This window comes from Ictalurus punctatus, chromosome 10, assembly GCF_001660625.3.
Source record: "Ictalurus punctatus breed USDA103 chromosome 10, Coco_2.0, whole genome shotgun sequence".
Taxonomy (NCBI): Eukaryota; Metazoa; Chordata; class Actinopteri; order Siluriformes; family Ictaluridae; genus Ictalurus; species Ictalurus punctatus.
Window position 1 is genome coordinate 16,594,077 of NC_030425.2, and position 22,495 is coordinate 16,616,571.

General features: G+C 37.3%; 2 protein-coding genes across 2 annotated transcripts; one reads left to right on the plus strand and one right to left on the minus strand.

The window, feature by feature from the left end:
* Window positions 1–1,661: 1,661 nt before the first annotated feature.
* Window positions 1,662–2,992, minus strand: mrpl54 (mitochondrial ribosomal protein L54). Its single transcript, XM_017478021.3, has 3 exons — window positions 2,821–2,992; window positions 2,344–2,500; window positions 1,662–2,150 (listed from the first exon to the last, which is right to left on the minus strand). Exons 1-3 carry the CDS (start codon window positions 2,948–2,950, stop codon window positions 2,018–2,020), a joined length of 420 nt encoding a protein of 139 aa, XP_017333510.1. The 5' UTR covers window positions 2,951–2,992; the 3' UTR covers window positions 1,662–2,017.
* A 3,848-nt stretch (window positions 2,993–6,840) lies between these two features.
* Window positions 6,841–10,553, plus strand: fam32a (family with sequence similarity 32 member A). The gene is made up of 4 exons (XM_017478020.2): window positions 6,841–6,927; window positions 8,655–8,796; window positions 9,287–9,340; window positions 10,048–10,553. Exons 1-4 carry the CDS (start codon window positions 6,854–6,856, stop codon window positions 10,114–10,116), a joined length of 339 nt encoding a protein of 112 aa, XP_017333509.2. The 5' UTR covers window positions 6,841–6,853; the 3' UTR covers window positions 10,117–10,553.
* Window positions 10,554–22,495: the final 11,942 nt, after the last annotated feature.

Consider the following 22,495-nt stretch of genomic DNA (forward strand, 5'->3'; position numbering starts at 1 on the left):
GAATGGTACTGTCAGATTCTGTTCAATAAGAAAGAAAGCTCATACATCTTTCAGATTCACACTGCTGACTTGTTTACTCACAACAGGTAAGTCCTGTGTTTTTCTTCAGCCTGCTATCCCTATATTTGTTCACCATCGTGTGGGGAATGCATCCCAACAGCTGAGAATGGTACTATCAGATACGGTTCCCCCTGCGTTCAATAGGAAAGAAAGCTCATGCATCTTTCAAATTCACACTGTTGACTTGTTTACTCACAACAGGTAAGTCCTGTGGGTGCATTCATTGGAGGTTCCATTTGCAGTGTCATTTAAAATTATTCAACAATGCCTGTTTTACCCATTTACTCATGTAAGTGGCAGTGTTTCAGTTTCCATTAAGATTTCTCCATGAATTACAAGCCATACTCCGTGTTGAGGGAATTTCGTAGAATTTTTTTTTTTTCAGACATATGTTTATAAATTTTGTCATACATTACTGTTACTTTACTTTATGATCTTTCAATAAATTTCCCTTCTGACTGAATTACAGTCAGATGCTGATGACTGGGAGCAGTAACAGGTTCTATAAGGTATTGAATGATTTTAGGTAAGTGCTTGTGAATTGAAGAGCTCAGATGAAGCTACTAAGTGTGCATTTGTATCAAAATTATCACTCATCCATTCCTAAAGTCAGGAATTGACACTTTTGTGTGAGATTTAAAATACCAGTTACAAATAACGAGTGTATGTACTTACTGTATGTACATTGTTATTGACACAACAGTTTATGTACTGGCAGCTTAATGCACCCATGGGTATTTTACCGCAAATGACTTGGGGATATCACTCTTGTACCCTAAAAAGGAATTAACATTGATGTTTACATTATGAAGCAATTGTTAAAATGTTTTTGCACTACAGATATTCTGTGAAGTCTGTGGAAGGTAGTTCCATCATATTTGTGTAGGAACCCCAAAGACAGATGAGAAATCTTCTGCGTGGAGAATGCCGAATCTGTGTGAAAAAAGAAAGGGAAAAAAGACCAAAAACAGACAGAAAATGTATAAAGTTTTTTTAAACTGTTATTTTTTTTGAAGGTGATTGTCATGGGTGCGTACGGGAAACAATACTTTTTGATGTATTTGTTATCGTATGAAGTGCTCAACAGTAATATCAGAAATTGAAATGTGACTAAAACACAATTTGGCACACTTTAATGTGTCAAGAAAGAACTGGGCTATGATGATTATATATAGTGTGTGTGTGTATATATGTGTGTATATGTATGTATGTATGTATGTATGTATGTATGTATGTATATGTGTGTATGTGTATTATGGTTGTAAATGATTTTTTTTTTTTTACTACAATACACAAAAATACAAGTACAACTACAGTTGGAGGACACATTAAAAAACAAAACAAATAAATGGCTTGGCAATTGGACCTCTTTGAGAAAACAAATCATTGCTGAAATTGATACAAACTTCTTCTGACTTTTATTCTACAATGAAAAATTTCTATCCTGATGGGAGCAGTCTCTTCCAGGATGACCCTGCCCATGTCACTGAATGGGTTGACGAGGAAAACTGATATAAATCACATTCATCAGATCTAATCCAATAGACAGCCACCATCATCCCCAGTAAATAAATAAATAAATAAAACTGAGAGAAAATTGCTTAGGAAGAACAGTTGTCACTTTATTTACATACGAAAACATTAAATTGTTGAATAAAGACATACTTGTCATTTTTAGACAAAAAAGTGACAGTGATGATGTGAGTTCCAACTACATTTCCTTGTACACTCTGTAATAGTCACTCCTGAGGCAGTGTAATAAATACACACAGTAGTTGGTGCAAGTGTTGACCGACACAAACGAGTACCGCAGACCCACACAGCTCATGTGATTAACAGATCAGCTGTGTGGAAAGTTGATCATAATCTGAACTGCATCAATCCGACACCTTCACTTTCTCACCAAAATGAGACTGTATCAAAGTTCCTCAATGCTAAATAAGTGGGTCAGATTTTCTCAGATTTTCTTTCCTTTATGCAGTTTATTGAAACGCCAGATGTGCTCCTTCCTCAGTTGCTTCCAGTATTCGTAGCTCTCTGTATCCAGTTCCTGGAGTTTTTTGGGGGGACCAAGATCCAACTCGAACAACCTGGAGACAGCCACAAATGTCACTTTAGACAAAAAGATATCAATATAATAATTTTGTAATATACTTTCTAAAATATGCAGCCCTTTTTTCTTCAAATTTAATCTTCAAGTCTTGCAGATTTCAAAATTTCCCACATTTCTGATGCACACGTCAGCCAGTGTAAATGATTTCATTATGTCATGGTATGAGTTACCATGCTGGATATTCCTCTTGGGGTTTCAGTGGTGGATCTTCTCCTTGTTTGTAGATGTTTACTCCCACAGCGTGTGAGGTCAGCCTCACCGGGTCCTTACACACCTCTGGGCCCTTTAGCACATCCTTCACCATGCCTTTTCCTTTTCCTTTAGCAGCTGGGGAAACATGATCACACAAAAATACATTCCTAAGTACAACTGGAGAAAATGCTGTGTGTTATGGATGCACCTCTTATGGATATCCTTGTCATTATCATTTATTACATTTCTTATTAAATTGTTAACAGTCAAGTTCATTACCAAATCAACAAAATGCATCTGTAGTGGTTTATATAACATGCATTACTTAATTACTTGCTTCTTATGTATTGTCTGCGAGCCAAGGTCAGGTCTAGGCTATGCACTTGTACCAGGACTTTAGCTAGTTGCCTAGTTACCTTGAACATCCGCATAAAAATACTTTTAAAAAATCATACCGGCTTTTTTAGCATATCCGCGAATCTGTACGGATTTGCTCACTAAAGCGCAAACACCAAGTCGGGCGTGTGAACTAAACAGATGGAGATTAACTCCGGTTAACCGCTTCAGGACGTTACTGAGAGCCATTTTCCTGCACCATGCTGCCTTCTTCTTTTTGTTTTAATGGCTGTTGGCAAACCAACTTAAGGTGCATTACCGCCACCTACTGGTCTGGAGTGTGGGCAGCAGCTTGGCAGGGGAAGAAAAATAAAATAAAAAATAAATGAAAAAATAAATAAATACACATACTAGATATTCATACTAAGTTACAAAAGTCACGTATCCCAGTATTTTTAGATAGTTTATTAGGGGCGGTGCATTTTCCCAGATGTTTTTCCCAGCAAGTTCTCTAGTGTCATGTTTTGCTTTCCAATTTGCATCTCTAGTTCAGTTCTTTCCTCTTCATATCTTTTGCAGTCTAACAGAATGTGTTTTACCGTCTCTTGTGTATTGCAGTGTGTGCAGAGTCCACTGGGGTGTTTTCCTATTCTGTTTAATGCCAGATTTAAGCCAAGATGACCTTTTCTAAGACGCATAATTATCATCTTGATAAAACATCAGCATGATGTTTTCACAGATTGTATATTTGATAGTGCAGATAGCATGTCAGAAGCTATAGCGATATCTTTATTCTGATTATTTTTTTCCAACCGCTGCAGTGCCAATAGGACTCCTAATAGTTCTACAGTGTACACTGATAAATGATCGGCTGCTCTTTTTTTGACTGCTACTTCATTTGACTGCCACCTCATAACGAGGAACGAAAAAAGCTGTACCAGTGCAGCCTGTCTCAGGCTGTTTTGACTCATCCTTATATATGAGTAATTTATCCTGATACTGGTCCATATAGTTTTGAATTATTATCCCCTGTGGTGCTATTTTAGAATTCTCTTTTAAAATTTGTTGTAATCTTGTATCTACAGATGGTTTTATGAATCTCCAGGGTGGTACAGTTGGTATCGCCACAATGGGGCTTACTTGTAGCTGACTGAGACCTGCATTTTGTGCCTTTGCATTTCCCAACCATCCAAAACTGTTAAAGTTAGTCCTATAAAACTCTGAGCATTCTTATAAGATGGCTTTCGTGGGGTGCACCCTGCTATGCCCTTGTAGATTTACCCAATATGCTAGCATGATCTTGACCCTCCTGATACACAACGGCATCTCTCCTGTCTCAACCTGTAATGCAGTCACTGGTGATGATTTAAATGCTCTAGTACAGATCAAGAGTGCTTGTGCTTGTTATACATAGAGCTTTCTAAGATTTGATTGTGATGACGACATATATGCTAGGCAACCATAATCAAAGGCGGCTCTCATAAGCGCCTGATAGATATTTATGAGCGATGCCCTACTTGCTCCCCTGACAGACATCTCAGAACATTATTAATCTTTTTACATTTGTTCTTAATTTTATCAATATGCAGACACCAGGTCAGCTTCTCATCAAAAAGTACTAAAAATCTCACAACCTTGACCTGTTCAAGATCTAGCTCAAATAATTTAAGTGGTACTGTTTTATGCCGTTTACAAACACATATACATTGTGATTTTGAAATTGATAGTTTAAATCCCCAGTCATTCACCCACTTTTCTACTTTCCCTATTGCATGCTGCATTTTCTTTCTTAAACATTCTATATTTCGACCCCTAACCCAGAGTGCCCCATCATCCGCATAAAGCGACTTACCTATATTTTCTCCAACCTGATTGAGTATGTCATTAATCATAATATTAAACAGTATTGGGCTACATACACTGCCTTGTGGGGTACCATTTTCCACTGCATATCTATTTGAATACTCTGCTATTCTGCTACTTCTATTATTTGTTAGTTTGAGCTTTCCTAACTTCTGACTCTAAGCATAATACAGAATCCACTGTCCCCCTCCCTTTTATGAAATCCTAACTGATATGGTGAAAGAAGACCTTTACTTTCTATATAGTGATCGAATCTATCTGTTACCATCCTCTCCATAGTTTTGCCTAACTGTGACGTTAATGCTATGGGTCTGTAGCTTGCTGGATCTGACGGGTTTTTGCCAGGTTTGAGTATTGGCACTATAACTGCCTGTTTCCATGTTAATGGGATTTTTCCTGTATTCCATACCATATTGAACAGTCTTAATACTACATCAAGTGTGATGTCTCTCATGTGGCCTAACATGTTATAGCATATACTATCTTTCCCTGGTGCCGTTTGCCGTGAATTTGATATTGCTCTTTTCAATTCAAATAGAGTAAATGGCAAGTCCAGCTCTCCCCCTGATGTATTCCTTCTTTCTACTATGCCTGGATTTCTTCTTCTTCGTTCTTCTTTTTGTTTTTAATGGCGGTTGGCAAACCACTAAAGGTGCATTACCGCCACCTACTGGACTGGAGTGTGGGAAGAAGATTTATCCCTGGATTTTGGGCAACTGTCTGATCTCTATACTGCTTGGCTGTTGAGGATATATTTTCAGTACTGTGGATCTTCACAATAGTTTTTACCAAAAGTTCTGCATTTTCTGCATTGCTAATCGCATTTTTATTATTGCTACTTAACACTGGTATTTCTACACTGTTTCTTATTCCGCTCATTTTCCTTATTGTTCTCCAAATGTCTGATAGCTGGGTTTCTCTTCCAATTTTATTGCAGAATTGTCTCCAATATACACTGTCGTGGAAATTAGACAACACTCACAGACTCGTCCTCTTAAGGTAAAAAGTTTTATTACAGAAAGATGGTCAATACAGGATAGAATAATGAGAGCACTGTAAAGAGCTTGTGCTGAACCACTATCATATATATGAAACGCAGAGCATGACACATTTCTGTGTACCAATAAGAAGCAGTTTGAGGCAGTTCAAACAGGCTTTGTTTTAGGGACTTAGAAGATTTGCAGACGAACCTTGAACAGAACATGTTTGTGCCTCTGTAAGCAGATCAACTTTCTGTACTGATCTCAGTGACATGACATGGCCTGTTTAGGTGTTATCCTCAGATGAACATGAGCAGAAAAAAAAATATTACAAAGTAAAAATTAATAATTTCCCTCACATTTCTCCTATTTTATCATTACAAAATATGATAACTAAAATTAACAGAGAAATTACTACGCTGTGAATACATCAGTACTTCAGAATCCTTTCACAGTTCAACTGAATTAATCATGAAACAGACATAATGAAGGCGCTAAGGCTGTTTTTGCGGATATAAAGTATCCTGTAGTCAAGCAAGATTATTTTATGGTGAAATGAGACTCGTCATGGTCAAAGGAATATTTACAATAGGTGTGAAATGGATGTCAATGGGTCGTCATCGTCAGTGTCACTGAGAGAATCTGATACCCAGTCAGGTTTAGAATATAAGTCAGGTTGGTCATCATAGGGATCGTACTCAGCCTTTGTCAACATCAGCGTTTGGTCATTAGTGATTTCAACGAGCGTGAGAAACTGCTCCGAACGAGAGAAACAATACAAGAAGAATTATTGCACCTTGTAGACAGACAGTTAATATCTACAAGCCCTATCCCCCGAGTACTGAGTTTGGAGTGTTGCGTATGCAGACCGCATGTGTTCAATGATAGAATTCCCATTAGGTGTCTGCGTGACGTTGTGATGGTAGTACTGTTGGCAATGATTCTTCTGGCGAAAGGCGATACAGAACGGTTTACAGAGGCGGCCAATATCTTGGCATACAGGCTCTAACTACTAATTGCCGTCCAATCTTCAGCAATAGTCTGTCGCTATCTGTTTCCTTTGTGTTAGACTCCCCCCGCCCGTAATCGGGATGCACAGTGTTAAAGTCGCTAAAGTGCATTGATTAATATAACTGTTAATGTGTATGATATTTAAGTCTAGATAGAGTACATGATATAAGGTTATTTTCTGTATAGCACTATCGAAATACAAATTATTTAAAGAGGAAATTACTAGCACGTCACACTCCTTCCGCTAAGGATACAAACTTCCGGCTTGTTTTGTTTTGTTTCTAGAAAAGTCAGCAAGATGGCGGAATATGCGGCTGTTCAGAAAGGGTCATTAAAACTCAAAGGAATTGGAGATATTTCAGCTGGTAAAAAGTACGTATTTTGTTTCACTGTCGAAATAAAATTATGAAAAATGTGATTTTGTTTGTTTAACTAGCCAGTTTGTTTAGAACTAGTTTGTTTAAAAATGTGTGATTTTGTTTGTTTAACTAGCCAGGCTCTTGGCTTTGTTGCTAATGAGCTACGTGTTAAGCTGATAGCTTAGCTAACCTAGCTAAATCTTAATTCTTTCTTATTAATTTGTTATATAAGTACACTATATAAATTATAATGGATTTTTAAGCTTGTATACACTCAAGGTGTAGTGTTTTTAAGATGGGAGCCCTTTTCAGGCGGTCAGCTAACTCTGCTAACGCAGTGTTGTTTTTAGCCGGAATTAACTAGACGTTACTGTTAGTTATGTGAGGAATAACACACTCTGTGTCGTGCTGTTATAGGAAAATAATTAACGTCAGGGTAGTGTGATGAAGTGGAGTAACTGTTAACACCCCGAAGTTGATTATTATTCCCCAACAGCGCGTCCTTCAGTGTTTTATTCCTCTTACACCACGGGAATTTGTCAACGATTAAATAAATGTATTAAGGAATGACACGTCATAATTTTTTATCCGTTTATAGTTACATGTAATGTTATGCAATGTCTTTGAGCCAAGTTAATTCCTGTTTTCACTTACATTATAACAGCTATAAAAACAGGCGCCTGTCTTTTGCAGTTTTGAAGATAAAACATGTAGCTTGTCATGTTACTGAGAAACCGCAGAAGGAAAATCCTCTGTTCTCAGTCTTTTCTTTGCTGGAAAACTGTTTCCCAACCTGGGAAAGTGTTCATGATAGAAGAGTGTACAAACTAATTTTTTTTTGTCTTTTAAACTTCGAGAGGCTGGTGAAAATAACCGGTAATAGCTGCTGTATGTGATTACAGGAACTTCTTTCACGGACACACTACTAGCGCTGCAACAACTAATCGAGAAAATGGATAATAATCGATTATGAAAATCGTTGTCAACGAGTCTCATTATCGATTAGTTGGTCTGTGCGCGGCACGGTGTGCGTTTACTCATTACGTTACTTCTGTTACGAAAACATGCTTCGGAGAGTAAATACTAAAATTGTGTCCCAAATGAAGTACAACACATTTATACTATTCTAAACTTCACACATGTGCTCTACCGTCTAGTGTGTGAAGTTTAGAAACGTAATATGGTCTCAAAAGGAACACAATTTTTTTTTTATTTTTTTTTTTATTTTTTTATTTTTTTTTATTATACACACTAAACGGAAGTATAAGCAGCTTCCTAGTCGACGGTGCATGATGTCATGCGCACGTAATGTGATGCCGCTAGCTTTAGCAGATACCCAGAGTCACCGACAGTGACTTTCTTCAGTTTACTGTTTCACTGTTAATTTTTATAAAAAGTAATGCGTAAATATTATTATATAATATATCGATGAATCAAAAAATAAGCGGCCAACTAATCGATTATGAAAATAATCATTAGCTGCAGCCTTACACTCTACAACATTAAAAGTAACTAAAATCCGATAAAATGAATGGCCTGTGCTTTGTTAATAAATAAAAATAATTAAAAAAAAACTTGTCATCACTGGCATTGCAATAATCATTAATAAACTTTAGAGTGGTAATAGTAACTCTACTTCATCACACCACCCGGCCTCTGATTTTATTATCTATACCAGCATGACCTCAAGTGTTCTATTCCTGACTTAGTATAACGTAATTTTTTCTGTCATTTAAACAGGAAGAAGAAGAAGGACAAGGAGACAAAGCGTTTGGAAAAACAGGTGCTGACCACTTCAACAGAGGAGGAAACGACCAAGAAGGCTTATGTTGATAAAAGAACACCAGCTCAAATCGCCTTTGACAAAATCCAGGAGAAAAGAGTATGTACATTTTTGTGTGGACTTTTTAAACATTGTAAATAGCCATATACTTTGTGGTGTTTTAAAAAAAAAACAAAACAAAACAAAAAAAAAAAAACAGATGTAGTTGGTCTCATAATGCGGTTCTGGGCTAAATCTCAAATTACTCCATGCTCCCTGTTGCAGTGCACTATCTAGGGTGCAATTGGGTGATCTGCGGCTGCAACAACTAATGGACATAATCAATAGAATTCAGTAGTAAAAATAGTAGCTCATAATATTCCATTAGTTACAGCACCATGTTGTTCCACACTGTTTGGTGAAAAAGCACTGAAACTCTTAGTGTCTCATTGGATGAGTGCTAAAATGAGAACTTGCAGTTCTACTAGCCCTTTTAGTTATGTTTGGACACCTTCTTCTCAAGAAAATGCTGTTGTTTTAATAATATGTAATTAATATAATGAACCAGCTGTTTTTTAAATTCACTTGTGTTCCCTGCTCACTTTTTTAGCAAATCGAAAGAATTTTGAACAAAGCTTCCAAGACACACAAGCGCAGAGTTGAGGTAAGAGTTTGTTCTTATTGTCTATATTCCTCTGTTACATCCACTCTCCTGCATTTCTTCTGTCCACATGCTCTGACTGCTTTGAATTGCCTGCATGTCGTAGTCAAATATGTCCTGAACAGTGTTGCCACATTTATTGCTTGATTTAGCAATCATTTTATTGACAAATCTAGTGACTTTGTGAGTAGATGTTAGCGAATGACCTGTACTACATACAGCTCTCCAGCTTACATCACAGCTGCTGGTTATACGAGTTGAGATAATGGGTTCACTCAACTCACCACCAGTGTGTAAAACCAATGACCAATCGCTGATCGCCACTGTTCACCGTAACAGTTTCCTTCTTGTCAATTTCCTGACTCGTCACTAGCACTGCTTTATTTTGTCTGCATTCTTGACAGAATCATAGAATTTTGTAAATATATAAATAGTTGCTAGATTTGGCGATCCTTTAGTGACAGATCTAGTGACTTTCTGAGTAGATGGTAGAGACTGACCCGCACTAAATGCGGCTCTCCAGCTTATAGCACAGCTGTTGGATATACTAATTAACAGGTTCACTCGACTTACCACCAGTGTGTAAAGCCCACAACCAATCACTGATCACCATTGTTCTCATCGACCAGTGATGTCTGAAATGGAGTGTTAATCAAGCTAATCATGTCAGTGTAACTTAGTTTGCTTATAACGCCTATCTTTTTCTCTAGGAGTTCAACAGACATCTGGACACACTGACGGAGCATTATGATATTCCTAAAGTCAGCTGGACCAAATAACACAGAGGTCCTGTGGCCCATCAGCAGGATGATGACGTTCAGTTTTTGCGCATTTGACACGTTCTCTGACCTACCATTTTAAATCAACTGATATTTATTTAGTGTCTGTAGACTTTGTAGATCTACTGAGCTTTAAATGTGTGGATTTACTGTCCTCTGTGTTCACTGAGAAGTCATTTGGAGGTTTTTTTTCCCTTCTCCTGCAAGAGATGCATTATCTGCACTGATGTTCAGTATAATGGAAGAAACTATTAGTCCAGAAATGAAACTTTTTCCTGTAGAAGTACAGATTGATTTGACATGCCTTATGTCTTTTTTTTTCTTTTTTTTTTTTCTTTTTTTTTTTAATGAAGTTTTGCACCAAAGCTACCAGTCTAATGTGGTACTCAAACACCAATTGTACATTAACAGATTAATAAAACATAAGTCATAGCCCAGCTCTGTTGAATTTTTGAATCTGATTGATTATCATTTCTATAGTAACAGCTCATTCACAAGGATTTGTACAGCGGATGCTCTACATAAACTGATTATAATGGTGAAGTTTTCTGTAGGTAGTCTTCATGTAACATTTATGGAAGATGTCTCCAATGTTAGTGCTTTGTAACAGTCAGAGTTTTCCAATATCTTCATGATAGAAGAGCTTACACTTTGTTTTTCTTTTTTTGTCTTATTAAGGTCAAGAGAAAAAAGTAAGAGGCATGAGAGAGGACTGTTTATAACTGCTATAACATAAGTGAGAATATGAACTAACCTGTTTTGAGGATGTTCCACAATATTAAATGTAACTATAAATGGAAAAAGGTATGATGTGTCATTGTTGAATAAATGAGAAATTGTGATTGTAGGCAAACTGCTGTGGTATAAGAGGTATAAAACACTTCAAGATGTGATGTTATAGTAAAATAATACTAAGTAGGGTGGTAACACACTTACTGTTCCAACACTCCATTACACCCTGTTGTGGATTATTTTCCTAGAACAGCACAACACCCAGTGTTTCATAGCTTACTTTATATACACAGCTGCTCTGGTATCCTGAAAGAAAACATTAGACATTTTACTTCACTGTGAATGTAATGTGCATCGCTTGTACGCTAGATTTACGGTGCATTATGGGTAAAAATGTAGTACACTATTCAGGGAATATAATTGAATTTGGATTGCACAAAAATAGTGCAGTATCAGGACTGGAAGGTGTCATGGCTGCAAGTGAACACCAGGTGGTGGTGTTGGATCGTTGCTTAAAAACAAATTAGGCTTTACATCAGCAGGAGTGTGTGGTAATGCCTGTTTCATGTTCACAGAGATGGCAAAACAGCTGGTGTTCATCATCTCTGTGCTTAGATAGTAGGAATCTGTAATTAGGGATGGGTGATATGACAAAAATATCCCATCATGAAGCTATTTTTACACTACACAATCTGTATGACGACAAATACGTTTGATAACCAACTTCCACTAAAAATGTTAATGCTGTCATAGAGAAGTTTATTTGTCAAGAAAAATAACAACAGTAAGGGAATTACTCAAGATTAATTTATTCAAGTAATAAAGAAGCTAGAAAATAGGCTAACTTACCAGATGATGTTTTACCAGTTTGACCAGGTTGGACTGTGAGCTGATCAGACCAAGCTGGATTTTTCAGCAGTACTGACCACCACATTCTGTACAAAAGTTAGCACAACAGATCAATATAAAATAAAATAAAAAGCCATGATATATATTTTTTTTTACTGATTTGGAAGATGCCTTTATCCAGAGCAACTTACATTTATTTCTTTTATACAATTGAGCAGTTGAGGGTTAGAGGCCTTGCTCAAGGGCCCAGCAGTGACAGCTTAGCAGTGCGGGGATGTGAACTCATGACCTTCTGATCAGTAGTCCAACATCTTAACCACTGAGTTGCCACTGCCACAAATGATAAAAGCATTCATCAAACATAAAACGTGATATTTGGTAAACAAGGATCAAAACCCTTGTTTTTTTGGGCTGTGGTTCAGTTGTCTGGCGCGCTGTCAAAAAGAAACAAACAAACAAAAAGTCTGTTAGATGCACACTAACAAGGCAGGTGTAAAAGCAACATAAAAATAGTTCATCATCAATGAATGGTTATGTGGTCTAATGAGTGGGGCAACAGAAAATCGTGTACCCTGCTCAGGAGATTGCACGTTAAAATCCTGACAATGCCATAGCAATCCGTGGCTGCAAGCCAAGGTAGCAAAATTGGCTATGCTGCCTTGGTGGGAGGGGCATACTCTCTCCCCTGTCAATCAGAGCATCACTAACCAATTATGGGAGTCCGAGCTCATGTTTGCAGAAGAGGGCAGACAGCACTCAGTGTGTTATGGTGTCCTGTGACACAGCATGAGCAGCAGTTTGAAAATATGCAGTTCATTGGTTGCATGTGCCTCCGAGGAAGCACATGTTCGGCTTCATCTTACCCAATTGGTAACTGTTGTATGATAGCGATGAGCTGGGTGGTGAGTCAGAATTGGCAAATAACCAAATTGAGCAGAAAATTGGGGGTTGGGGGGTGTTGGGGAAGTGTTGGGGTGTTGTTGATAGAATAGAAAGACTCTTAGCTGGCTACAAAAGGCATTTGCAAGCTGTGATATCTGTCAAATTGTTGCTGACCATGTGCACTACTTGATGGCTACAATTTTCCAATCTGATAATGGTTACTTCCAGCACCATGTCACAAAGCACCTCAGCCTGATTCCATGAGCATGACACTGAGTTCAGTGAACTTCATTGGCCTCTCCAGCCTCCAGATCTGAATCCAGTAGAGCACCTTTGGGATGTATTAGAACAGAAGATTCACAGCATGAATGTGCAGCTGAAAACTCTGCAGCAGTTATGTGATGCAATCAATTCAACATGGAGCACAATCTCAAAGGAACATATTGTGCAAACCATGCTATAAAGAACTGATGCTGTTCTATGAGCAAAGGAGTATTAGTGTGGTGTTCCTAATAAAGTGGATGGTGAGTGTATATACACGTACAATCTACCGTTATTACCTCTATGTTGTTTTAAACTTTCAGACCATTCAGAAAGAAGTGGAGATGGAGCCTGAACACACCGTGACCCCCAGCACTTTGATTTAATGAGTCCTCTGAAAGCCAGAGAGCGTTTCATGATCATTCAAACAGGTACTTGTGTCTTCAGAAAGGTGAAGTCGTCCCATAAGGCAATGCACCTGGTCTGAGTGATGTCCTAAAAGCCCTGTTGCTTTAATTATGGCCTGGTCGTAAATTATTTCAGAGCAGTTTGCCCTGCTGAGAAGATGAACACTGAGCGTGACTCTTGACTCACGGTCGTTTTTGCCATATGGTTCTAATGATGACAGTAAGTTTGTGATGTTATCAGAATTGCTGAATTACTTTTTCATGCATATTTCTGTTATCTCAAAGATTTACAACACAAGTCGCAATTTAAGCTTTTGAAGATCTGCATTCAAAATCAAAGCACTCTGTAGATGGTCAAGAGATCTGAGAGCTCAAGTTTATCTCAATTTCTCAATGTTTTTTGACAAGTGAAAGCACAGACATACTTTAATCCTACAACAGTGCCTTGCATACAGTAAGTATACTTCACCCAACCATGAACTTTGTCACATTTTGTAGTGACAAAACTGACCTTGTAATGACCTGGAACTGAAATTAATTGGGATTTTATGTAATGAATCTACATAAAATAACCATTAAAATTGAAGTGGAAGAAATCAAAATACATGGTGTCCCAAAAGTCTCCTTACATAGAGGACTATGTTTGCCAGCACCACGTCGGTTGTGACTTCATCAGTGTATGTTTGTGGACGTCCCCTTCTCAGTTGGTCCACAACACGTCCAGACTTTTTGAATTTGTTAATAAATTTGGCAGCAGTGTCACGTTTGAAGTGCGTGCCATGTTTCCTGTTAAAGTCCATCACAACCTTTTGGCAGCTTCCCGAACCAGCCATTAGAAGGATTTCAATACGTTCTTCGTTTGTTATTCTTAAAGGCTATCTGAGAAAAAAAAATATATATATATATATATATAAAACCTAAGTATGAAAAATTTTTGTAAGGCATTTTGCTAAAAAGTGTTTATTTTTCCTATGTATGTAGAATTTTGGGACACCATGTAGCTGCTAGATTATAGCATATATATATAAAACATATAAACCATGAAATATTTGATTATTTGTTGTTATAATAAATTTTTATGGATATTTATGTCTTTTGGCACCTTCCTGAAATGCACACAACTAATTCAAAATAAAGAATGAATTGAAATAGAGCAGAAAAAAACATAATTGTATAATGATTACTATAATTATTTTTATACACTCAAAACACTATACACTCATTTATGTAAAGAATAAAAAACAACATGTTGTGCTATTATAGGAAAATAATCAGTGACTGGGTGGTGTGGTGAAGCGGCGTTATTGTTATTACCCCAAAGTTGATCTTTACCTGTAATGGCATATCCCAAAAATGCTTTATTTCTCTTAAACCTCAGCAAATTAACCATTAGATTTAAAAAAAAAAATTATTAAAAAATGACACGTCATACTTTTAAAAATCTTTATGTAATTACATTTAATGGTGTGGAACAACAAATCAAGACGGAAAAACTAATCAGTTCCTGTTATCACTTACATTACACCACATCTTGTCACATTACCCAGAAAGTGGAAAGCGGAAACTACTCTGTTAGAAAGTGCTGACACTGGACATTCCTTCCAAAAAATGTTAATAAACATCTACTTCAACATCTTATTAGATTAGATCGTGTGGAGTGTCTGACATATAAATCCACATTACATGTTTCTATAGTAACAATGAACTGTTAATTCAATAACACTGTGGAATATAAGAATTAAGCTACATCACTATGACCAGTAAATTTCCTGTCACTCTTCTCTCTCGCTCTCTCTCTCTCTCTCTGTCTCTCTCTCTCGCTCGCTCACTCGCTCTACTATAAAGCTCCAGATGTTCATCCTAAACGTGACGTCTGACCTCCCACCAGCCGGGACATATCACTGCTCACACACGGCCTCTAATCAGCAGCTCTGAGCCGCAAACATATAAAATTTTTGCATCTGCAATCACAGAACAGTGGCTGGTGAAAAACAGGGTTTTGTCTACATCAGAGAACATCGTGCTCGAGTCAGGATCTTTCTCATACCTGTTTATGTGATGCAGCGTTCTGATAAAACTCTCCATGTTGACTAGATTAACAGATCAGATAACACCAGTAGGAACATCGAGACCTGCCAGGGTGCAGCCGAGTGCCAGACGAAAGCATTTCAATGAAGGACCACACTTTTAAAGGAATAGATTTTCAAGAAATCAAATTCACACAATTTTCCACATCAACCAAATAAGTCAGTTAGCTAAGACGTCTTTGGTTGTGCAATGGAGATGCACAGTTAATGTAGCTGACAAGTAATCGAACTCCCTTAAGCCACCCAAAATCTTTTTTTGTATAAATCTCAACGATGTCACACACACTTGGTGATTTAGAACATACTGTTATTTGAAGCCTTCTCCACATAAATAAAGATTTTTCTGAAAATAGCTATTACGTCTCTGTTTAAAAAAAAGGAATTCCACACGGAGAGCATTTTCGAGAATATCTCTGCCCAAACTAAAAGCAAAAATGATTTGAAAACGCAGAGGAAAAATGATATTTTCAAAAATATCCATATACTGTACGTGTGGACACGGCCCTACTGTTTTCTATAAATAAGAACACATCATCACAGTGTAGAACATTACTGGGCAGCCATCTTGGACAACCGGACTCACTTTTTTCCTCACAGAAGTTTGCCATCAATCTGCCATCTAGGTCCCGCCTCCCAAGTGATGGTTATATAGTTTTTGTTTTTTAAATCTCTTAATTCATGTATTTAAAATTGGGATTTTGTAGCATAATGGTGTTGATTAAATGAAGTACATGAAGATTTAGGCTTGCTACCATTACTACCATTATTCTTTAGCCATGTAGCTGCAGTGCAAAAAACAACAACAAAAAGCAACTATCAGATGCTAAACATGTCTTCACTGAGTACACTTGGGGTAAGCAGGAAATTGTAATTGTATATCTGTTGATGTTTTTTGTCAAAGTTTTCCTTTAAAGCTTATCATATATCCACACTGAAGCAAATTGAGATAAAGACACACCACTGATTTACTAACTATGAAAACTAAGGAATGAGCCGATACACGTGGCTCACGTTATGCATGGAAAGACAAAATATGTCCTTCACTTGTAGACACGTGCCTCTCATTACTGCCTGCTGATAAAACTAATTTGTGTGGAATTCCCCCCACATGATAAACATTGATTTAACAGACCAGACAGGAAGTCCTAATGAAATCCAGACATAATTTATGACCGCACTTTAGTTGACATTGACCCTGTAAAATGGCGGGAAAAAACAGGTTCAGATTACAAATTAGACCAAAGGAGTTTTGCTTTGTTAGAGGAAAGTAAAACGTCTGAAAGACGTAAGGTAGATGTCTAAACGCACATGCACCAATGTTATCTCTAACAGGGAGCGTGAAGTTAAGAGAACAATAGAGGGAAACAGAGAAAGTGCAGAGGAGCATTGAGTGATCTGGTGTCAACCTGACTCTGTGAAGGGAAGAGCCATGGTGCTGCCTGCCAATGACTCTGACCTGCACAGGGCTGGGTCAGGGGTCACAGGGTCAGCCGATGACGAACGTGCATCACCCAGTGGTATTCTGAACCTGCCTCGGCACTTCACACTGTTTATGTTTCAGTTCTATGCCTTTGGGTCTCTGCCATCAGCAAAATGTTTGACAAATTATCCATTACAGACACACATTACATAAGGCAAAAACACATAACAGACATTATGCAATTCACTACAAACATTAATATTCCTCAAGTTAAAGACCAAAAAAGACATTTTCACCTCAGATATAGCAAATCAGCCAAGACTAGTTTGCTTTTTTAAATTTTGCACTGGAGTTATGTGGCTAATGTTGCTAACAAGTAACAAGCTAAAAGAAATCAGCAGCCCCACAAATCTGATAAAGGAGGTGCCACTGTAATTATTTATATTAAAATGCAAACATATAAACCATAAGCTTCCATTAATGTTTAGCAACATTAGCCTCAGAGATCCAGTACAAAACTAAAGAAATAACCTTCAGACAACAAACGTCCCTTGGCTGGTCAGCTACATGTGGAGTTATGGAGAACATCCTACTTCAAAAAAAAAAAAAAAAGTTTATCGCTATCAATCGCTAGTGGTAACTAGACATTGTCTGCACATTCTGTGCCAGAGAACCTGTGTGCTAAGGTAGCAAGCTAACTAACGTTGCAAATATTAGTGATTAGCAGTAGTTTTGTATATGTTGTGGCAGATTTTAACATGTATGGCTGCTGTTTAATAAATCAGTGAGAAAATGAGACTCAGATACTGAAATTCCACTCATGTCAACCTAAGATGAATGTAAATGTCCTTTGCTGCAGTTACCTAGCTAGCTAGCTGAGATAGCTGGCAGGAGGATATTTAGGCTTTTTCGATTTGCAAGTTTGTATATTCATAGAATGTTGCATTTTCATTAATGCTGGTGAAATGTTTCTATGCCATTTCTGTGTTGTTTTTGGACATTATGATATTTTATTGTTACACATTGACCTAGTTTATAGGTATTTACCTGGTCAGCTAGCTAATTTGGATGGCAGGACGATATAAATGTTTGTTTTTTAATTGCATATTCATCTATAATCTAGAGTAGATTCATATGTCAATTCGATGTATTTTAATGTTACAAATTTAGCTAGTTTATTAGTATTTTCCTAGCCAGAAATCTAAGTGAGCTATTTAGCCTAATTTGGCTGGCAGGATGATATGGAGGCTTTTTAGATTTGCATATTATTGTATAGACCTTTGAATTTGTAATGGTGTACAAAAGTCACTCAATGATTGGTCATTATAATGGTATTTTACAGTTACAAACTTAGTTAGATTATTAGCAGTTACCTAGTCAGCTACTTACCTTAGCTAATTACACTATTTGGGATGGCAGACTTTTTCCAGTTTGCATGTTACATTTTCCACAAAAGTATTTCCTGAATCTATTGATTTTCTGTTATTTTGTGCACTATTTCTTTCATTGCACAGCAACATTTGCCTCAAGCCAGTAAACAGTAATGATGCATCTCATTTACAGTGCTGTAAAAAACAGATTTCTTCTGGTTTTGTGTATATCTCATACTAAATTGTTTCAGAAATTAAATCAAAATCTAAATAAAACAAAGGCAACCTGAGTAAACACAAAATACAGTTTTTAATTGATAATGTTATTAATTGAAGCCTGGTAAAAAAAATAAATAAAATTTAAAAAAAAGTATCCAATACCAACTGGGCCTGTGTGAAAATGTATTTGCCCCTGTATTTACTAATTCCCCAAATCTATGAAACTGCATTCATAATGGGGTCCAGTTGGACTTGACGCAACCAGGCCTGAATACTGCAAACCCTGTTCAATCAAATCAACACTTAAATAGAACTTTTTCAACAGCATGACGTTGGTTAAAAGGTCTTACCCAATAACACAGTATGCTAAAGATGAAATAAATTCCAGGAATCATTAAGAAGAATGTGCTTGAAAGACATCAGTCTGGGAAGAGTTACAAAGCTATTTCAAAGGCTCTGGGACTCCAAAAAACCACAGTGAGAGCTATTATTTTCAAATGGAAAAACACAGCACAGTAGTGAACCTTCCCAGAAGTGTCCAAAGTTCCCAAATTCCTACAAGAACACAGCAACTACTCATGCAACAAGTCACAAAAGAGCCAAGGACAACATCTAAGGAACTACAGGCCTCTCTTGCATCAATAAAGGTCACTGTTCATGACTCCACTGTCAGAAAGACACTGGACAAAAATGGCATCCATGGAAGAGTGGTGAGGTGAAAACCACTGCTAACCCAGTAGAACATTAAGGCTCATCTTAATTTTGCCAAAACACACCATGATGATCCTCAAACCTTTTGGGAGAATGTTCTGCGGGTTGATGAGTCGAAAGTGGAACTGTTTGGAAGACAGGTGTCCCGATATATCTGGTGTAAACCAAACACAGAATTCCACAAAAACAACATCATACCTACAGTAAAGCATGGTGGTGGAAGTGTGATGGTGTGGGGATGCTTTGCTGCTTCAGGGCCTGTGCAACTTGCAGTAATTGATGGGAACACGAATTCTACTCTCTATCAGAAATCCTAAAGGAGAATGTCCGGTCTTCAGTCCATAAATTTAAATTCAAGCGCAACTGGATTATTCAGCAAGTCAATGATCCAAAGCATAGGAGTAAATCCACATCTGAATGGTTAAAAAAAAAAAAGCTAAATTGAAGTTTTTGAGTGGCCTAGTCAAAGTCCTGACTTGAACCAATTGAGATGCTGTTGCAGGACCTTAAACAGGCAGTCCATGCTCAAAAACCCTCCAGTGTGGCTGAACTAAAGCAGTTCTGCACAGAAGAGTGGGCCAAAATTCCACCACAGCACTGTGAAAGACTGATCTCCAGTTATCGGAAGTGTTTGGTTGCCGTTATTGCTGGCAGAAGCAATTAGTTTTTTACATTAGTGATAGATGTTGGATAACTTTTTTGCTTCAGTAAAATAAATAAATAAAAACTCCACTGTGTGTTTATTCAGGTTGCCTTTGTTTAATGCTGTACTTCGTTTGAAGATCTAAAACTATTTAGCACAAGATATACACAAAACCAGAAGAAATCAGGATGGGGAAAATACTTTTTAACAGCACTGTACCTACACCTCTTTAATTACAGCTCGCTGTTAATCAAGGAACACTACCGTATACAACATCCAGATATCAAACACAGCCGGAAATCATAACAGCACTAATTGCCACCTACGATGCACACATCAAGACAGGGGGAAAAAAGCCATTACATGTGCTCAGATGTGTTTGATATATTTACCCACAGCGCAGGAAGGCGACCACTTTGATGATGCTCTGTCAGTCGATTGTATTTGCATTTTGGTCTGATCTCATATCAGCAGGGACTGTGGTTTGTAACTGCTATGAGATCTCTGTAATCTTTGTCAGGCTCGGTTTATATAATGGTCTCATAGTCTTAACACACAAAGACGCTGAGGTGTGATCATGCAATTAAAAAAAAATCCTTTTCGATGTACGGGACGCAACAGTTTGATTTGTATAAAATCCAGAATATATATGAGTTGTATGTGTGTGTAATGGATCTCTGATGTACCTCTCTCTGTGTGTATGATGAGTGGTGGTGATGGTGGTGGGGCCGAAACAGGACCAAATTATAGCTCTTCCACTGACAGCTAGTCAAAGCAGGCAGACTATCAATTACTCACACACACAAGCCTTAAACATTAAGCTCTGCTCTTTTTACCCTTTTAATGTTCCTGTCTAACAGCTCCCACCGGTAGCCTCGTGCGTGTTTGATGCTTCAGAGGACGGTCATTTTACAGGATCCTTTAGCACACCGGAAACAGCTATTTAGATCCATTGTCTAGACTAGGGGCTGCCTGGAGCATGATAAAAATGTTAGGGTGAGTTTGAATATGACACACCTCAGCTGCATGCTGAGGCCGAAAAATGATAACACATAAAGTAACATCAAAAATGAAACAGCATCAACCTCAAATGACAGAACCTTATCAGAATTTAGCTTACAACAAAGTATCACAGCGCTGTTCAATTCTCCATCCTGACTGGTCAGAAGGTAATGAACAAATTTGTATAACAGCAGCTGTGGCAGTAACGCAACTGTGAAACAAATCTTTTTATACCTTTATCGTTTCCTTAGTAACAACGTCATTCATAGTATGAAGTTTTCTGTGAGGAGATGTTTGTTTAACATTTATGGAAGGAGTCTCCAGTGTCATGCTTTGAAACACTCAAAAGTAAAGCTTTAATATTTCTGACACAGGAAAGACTTCAGGACATTTTATTACCTTCAAGAGAAAGTGAGAGATTAACTGGTATAGCATAAGTGATTACAGGAAATAACTAGTTTTATAGATGTTCCACAACATTACTTGTGACTATAAATGGATAAACAAGTATGACGTATAGTTCTTTAATGGTTGTAACTGTCAAGCAGCTGTGTTATAAGAGGAATAAAACACTCTGGAATGTGCTGTTTTTGCAAAATAATCCACTTGTAGAGTGGTAACAGTAACTCCACTTCATCACACCACAATGATTATGTTCCTATAACAGCATGACACCGAGTGGTTTATTCCTTACTTTGTCCCAGCAATATTATAAAAACTTCTACAAGAAAAATGTTTTGCTTCACAAGTTGCTTGTTGATGTTAGACCAAAAACTAACTTTCCGACTAACTGTCTGCTAAGCTAATGTCCGCTAAGCTAACTGTTTTAATTAAAAGAGACTTTGGTAAATACATTTTTACAAATGTCATTTTACAATAAAAGATATGTAAAAGTATGTGTCTCCTTTCCCACTCGGTAGAGATTCCACCTTTAATATCATAATGTTTCATGGGTAGCTAAATGCCATACATTAGTAATGGAATGATTTGACTAAAAAAAAAACAAAACAAAAAAAAAAACAAATCAGATTTATGCAATTTTCTCTTTACCACAGATGTTGTAAATCTATCCAGTAAGGAATAAAACACTCCGTGGTTTGGTGTTGGATCGGAGTTACTGTTACCACCCTTAAGTGGTTTATTTTGCATGTCCCAAAGTGTTTTATTCCTCTTATACCACTGCATTTTTTTGGTTATTAAAGAAAATGTTGTTGTTGTTTTTTTGTTTTTTTTTTAAAATCAGTTTATAGTTACATTTGTTGTTGTGGAATGTCTGCAAAACAATTTCAGTATCTAATTTTTTGCTTCTTTAGTTTTGTACTGGAGTGATAATGCTTCAGACAATATTCTAGACTACATAATCTCTTTTTTAAATTTTGTAAAATAGCAGGAATCTTTTGTATTTACACACAATGAACTAGAGTCATAATCATATTGCTGCACTGTGAATTAACATAGAGCCCTAAATACCAAACTTCAATGCTGAAACACTCTGCCCTAATGCTAATGTAACCACAAATGTTATTCATTACGGTTTAACAGGATCGACTTGACGTTTTACACATATGTGTGGCGGCAAATGGACCTCAGACTGAAATCTCAGAGAAAATCTCCCAGAATCCCGGGGAGCTGTTTGCATGTCTGATAAGGGTATTACGGCTGTTTGAGCTGAATGCTGTCTCGTGGACATTTCCGCTGAGTATTATGGCATTATCTAATCTCTGTGGCTCACTGTGGTATGTGCGGTGCTCATGGTCTGGGTGGCTACACACACACACACACACACACACACACAC